At 43.5% G+C, this 2306-nt stretch overlaps 1 protein-coding gene across 1 annotated transcript; it reads left to right on the forward strand.

The window, feature by feature from the left end:
- The first annotated feature begins 656 nt into the window (after positions 1–656).
- On the forward strand, positions 657–2009 carry rprma (reprimo, TP53 dependent G2 arrest mediator candidate a). Its single transcript, XM_078229195.1, has one exon. The coding sequence runs from the start codon at positions 864–866 to the stop codon at positions 1245–1247; it is 384 nt and encodes a 127-aa protein (XP_078085321.1). The 5' UTR covers positions 657–863; the 3' UTR covers positions 1248–2009.
- The last annotated feature ends 297 nt before the right edge of the window (positions 2010–2306 follow it).

Below are 2306 nucleotides of genomic sequence, written 5' to 3' on the forward strand. Positions count from 1 at the left end.
AAGAAACTTCTTTACCCAAAGAGTGGTGAGAGTGTGGAACTCACTACCACAGAAGTGGATGAAGTATTGAATCGTTTAAGAAGATGCTCGACAAACAAATGGGGGAGAAGGGGATGGAGGGTTACACATTTCAGGTCAATGGCCTCTCATTAGTACAGGAAGAAGTTAGAGAGAAACAGAGCCTGGACGCTATCGTGTACATGGTGTACTATTTATGTAAGCTGCGTCAACGGGTAACCAAAGAGTAGAGCTTTAAACAAATATCCGTTTCTATGGGTTCAGTTTTAATTAGGGATAATAATTGTATTTACATTTCCTTCTCCTTTTAATAACCGCCGCCTCGGTTATAAAGATAAACTGAAAGGAATATTTTTTTTAAAGGTACAAAATTATTTCGTAACAACTCCAGTATTTCTTCACTTGTTTATTGCGATTGGAATTACACAGCTGGATGGTTTCACATATTTAAAAAAATGTTCCCGCCATCCCCCCCTCTAATGAAAGACAATTAGTAAAAAGCCTTAAAATAAGCATGAGTGATTTCATGCTGTTGTCTCTGTGACTTGTCCCTATCAGCCGCCAGCCCCCACCTCCTTCTCCAGCTCCAGCAGACCTCTGTGCCCGGGATAGGGGTGTGCTTGCTTTTTGGGCGGATTGACACGCTCCTCTCCCAAGAATGGTTTCACCCATCCAGACAGGTATAATTATCAGAGCGGAGCAAACGCAGCCTTTCCACTTGGGATGAGCGCACGGGAGAAGGACAGCTCAACTGGACGAATGAAAGGGGAGGAGAAGTGTTCGCTGAGCTGACGGGGGAAGAGGGAGATTGCAACTTGCACACATTGGGGACAGAACATTGCTGAATGCGCTGGCTGAAGCCACCTGTTCCACCACAACTTGGGGCTCCGTACCAAGCAGTAGCTGCAATGAATTCGACGCTAGTGAATCAGACTGTGTACTTTAACCGCACCGACACTTTGGAGTCCATACTCCGATGCTGTAACGACAACAACTCCTCGGTGGTGACGGACGATGGTTTCGTGCTGACCGCTCCGGACGAGAGAAACCTTTATATCATGAGAGTGGTGCAGATCGCTGTGATGTGTGTCTTATCTCTCACTGTCGTCTTTGGGATATTTTTCCTCGGCTGCAATTTGCTCATCAAATCCGAGGGCATGGTGAACTTTTTGGTAAAGGACAGGAGACCTTCCAAGGAGGTGGAAGCGGTCATTGTTGGTCCCTATTAGCAGCGAGTACCAAAAGTCGTGGCAACGATTGCTGAGAACGGGGTTTGCCATCAACTCCACAGAGAACAAAAGAGTGTAAAAAAAATAACTGGGAGATAGGAATACTGGTCCGAATACTTACCCCGCATCAATCCCAGAGAAATGAAGGGACCTTTGTGCAAATCAGTATTTTTAGATATGGAATGAGGATATTGGGAGTGTTTTCTGATCTGTTGTCTGGTTCACACTGGACTTGGGATGGCGATGACTTAGATATTGGCTAATTTTAAACCCTGTCTAAAGCGATTTGCCAATTCATTTCCATGGCCAAAGCAGCTCATTTAAAGAATGTATAGGAATCATTGCACAAGTCAAAACGGGAGCCGATCAAAACTTGCGACATGCAACGACTCCCCCCGCCCGTTCCCCCGCCCGCCCCGCTGCTCGGTTGTAAATGTAACTGTTTGACCATTGCTCCTTCCGATTTATTTTCTGAAATATTTATCCTCATTTGACATCCGTTGTACACCTTTGGACGTCCTTCGCTTACAATGTTTCTACAAAACACTTCAGTAGTTTCCTTTCCTCCCCTTTTGCGGAAGCGTGCGGATGTCGAACTGTATTTTTAATGTTATTTGTATAAAATGCATTTTAATACAAAACTTCTATTTAAGAACGGCAGAATTGTCATTACAGTCACTGAGCCTTTAACATTGTTTACCGCACGGGTACCGAACGTGTTATGACAAATCAGTTCTGTTTTGTATTCCAAAATATTATTAAAATATACACATTTGTTCTTTAATATTCATGAGAGATATACATTCACTTCGCCTTTTCATTAAGCACCTCTGCACTGTCAGGTTCAATCTCCCGGTGGTCGAGTAACCAAGTGAAAGTTAATTTTTTTCAACTCGAATAAACTGTCCTTGAAGCCGCGTTAGAGATGGAGAAATCTAAATCTTCACTCAGTTACTCAGAATTTCTTGACCAAAATAAAAGCAAGTTACTGCGGATGCTGGAATCTGAAACCAAAAGAGAAAATGCTGGAAAATCTCAGCAGGTCTGGCAGCATCTGTA

This window comes from Mustelus asterias, chromosome 14, assembly GCF_964213995.1.
Source record: "Mustelus asterias chromosome 14, sMusAst1.hap1.1, whole genome shotgun sequence".
NCBI classification, from domain to species: Eukaryota; Metazoa; Chordata; class Chondrichthyes; order Carcharhiniformes; family Triakidae; genus Mustelus; species Mustelus asterias.

Bases quoted from the DNA above. Each gene is read 5' to 3' on its own strand.
- rprma (XM_078229195.1), top strand. From the start codon at position 864: ATGCGCTGGCTGAAGCCACCTGTTCCACCACAACTTGGGGCTCCGTAC.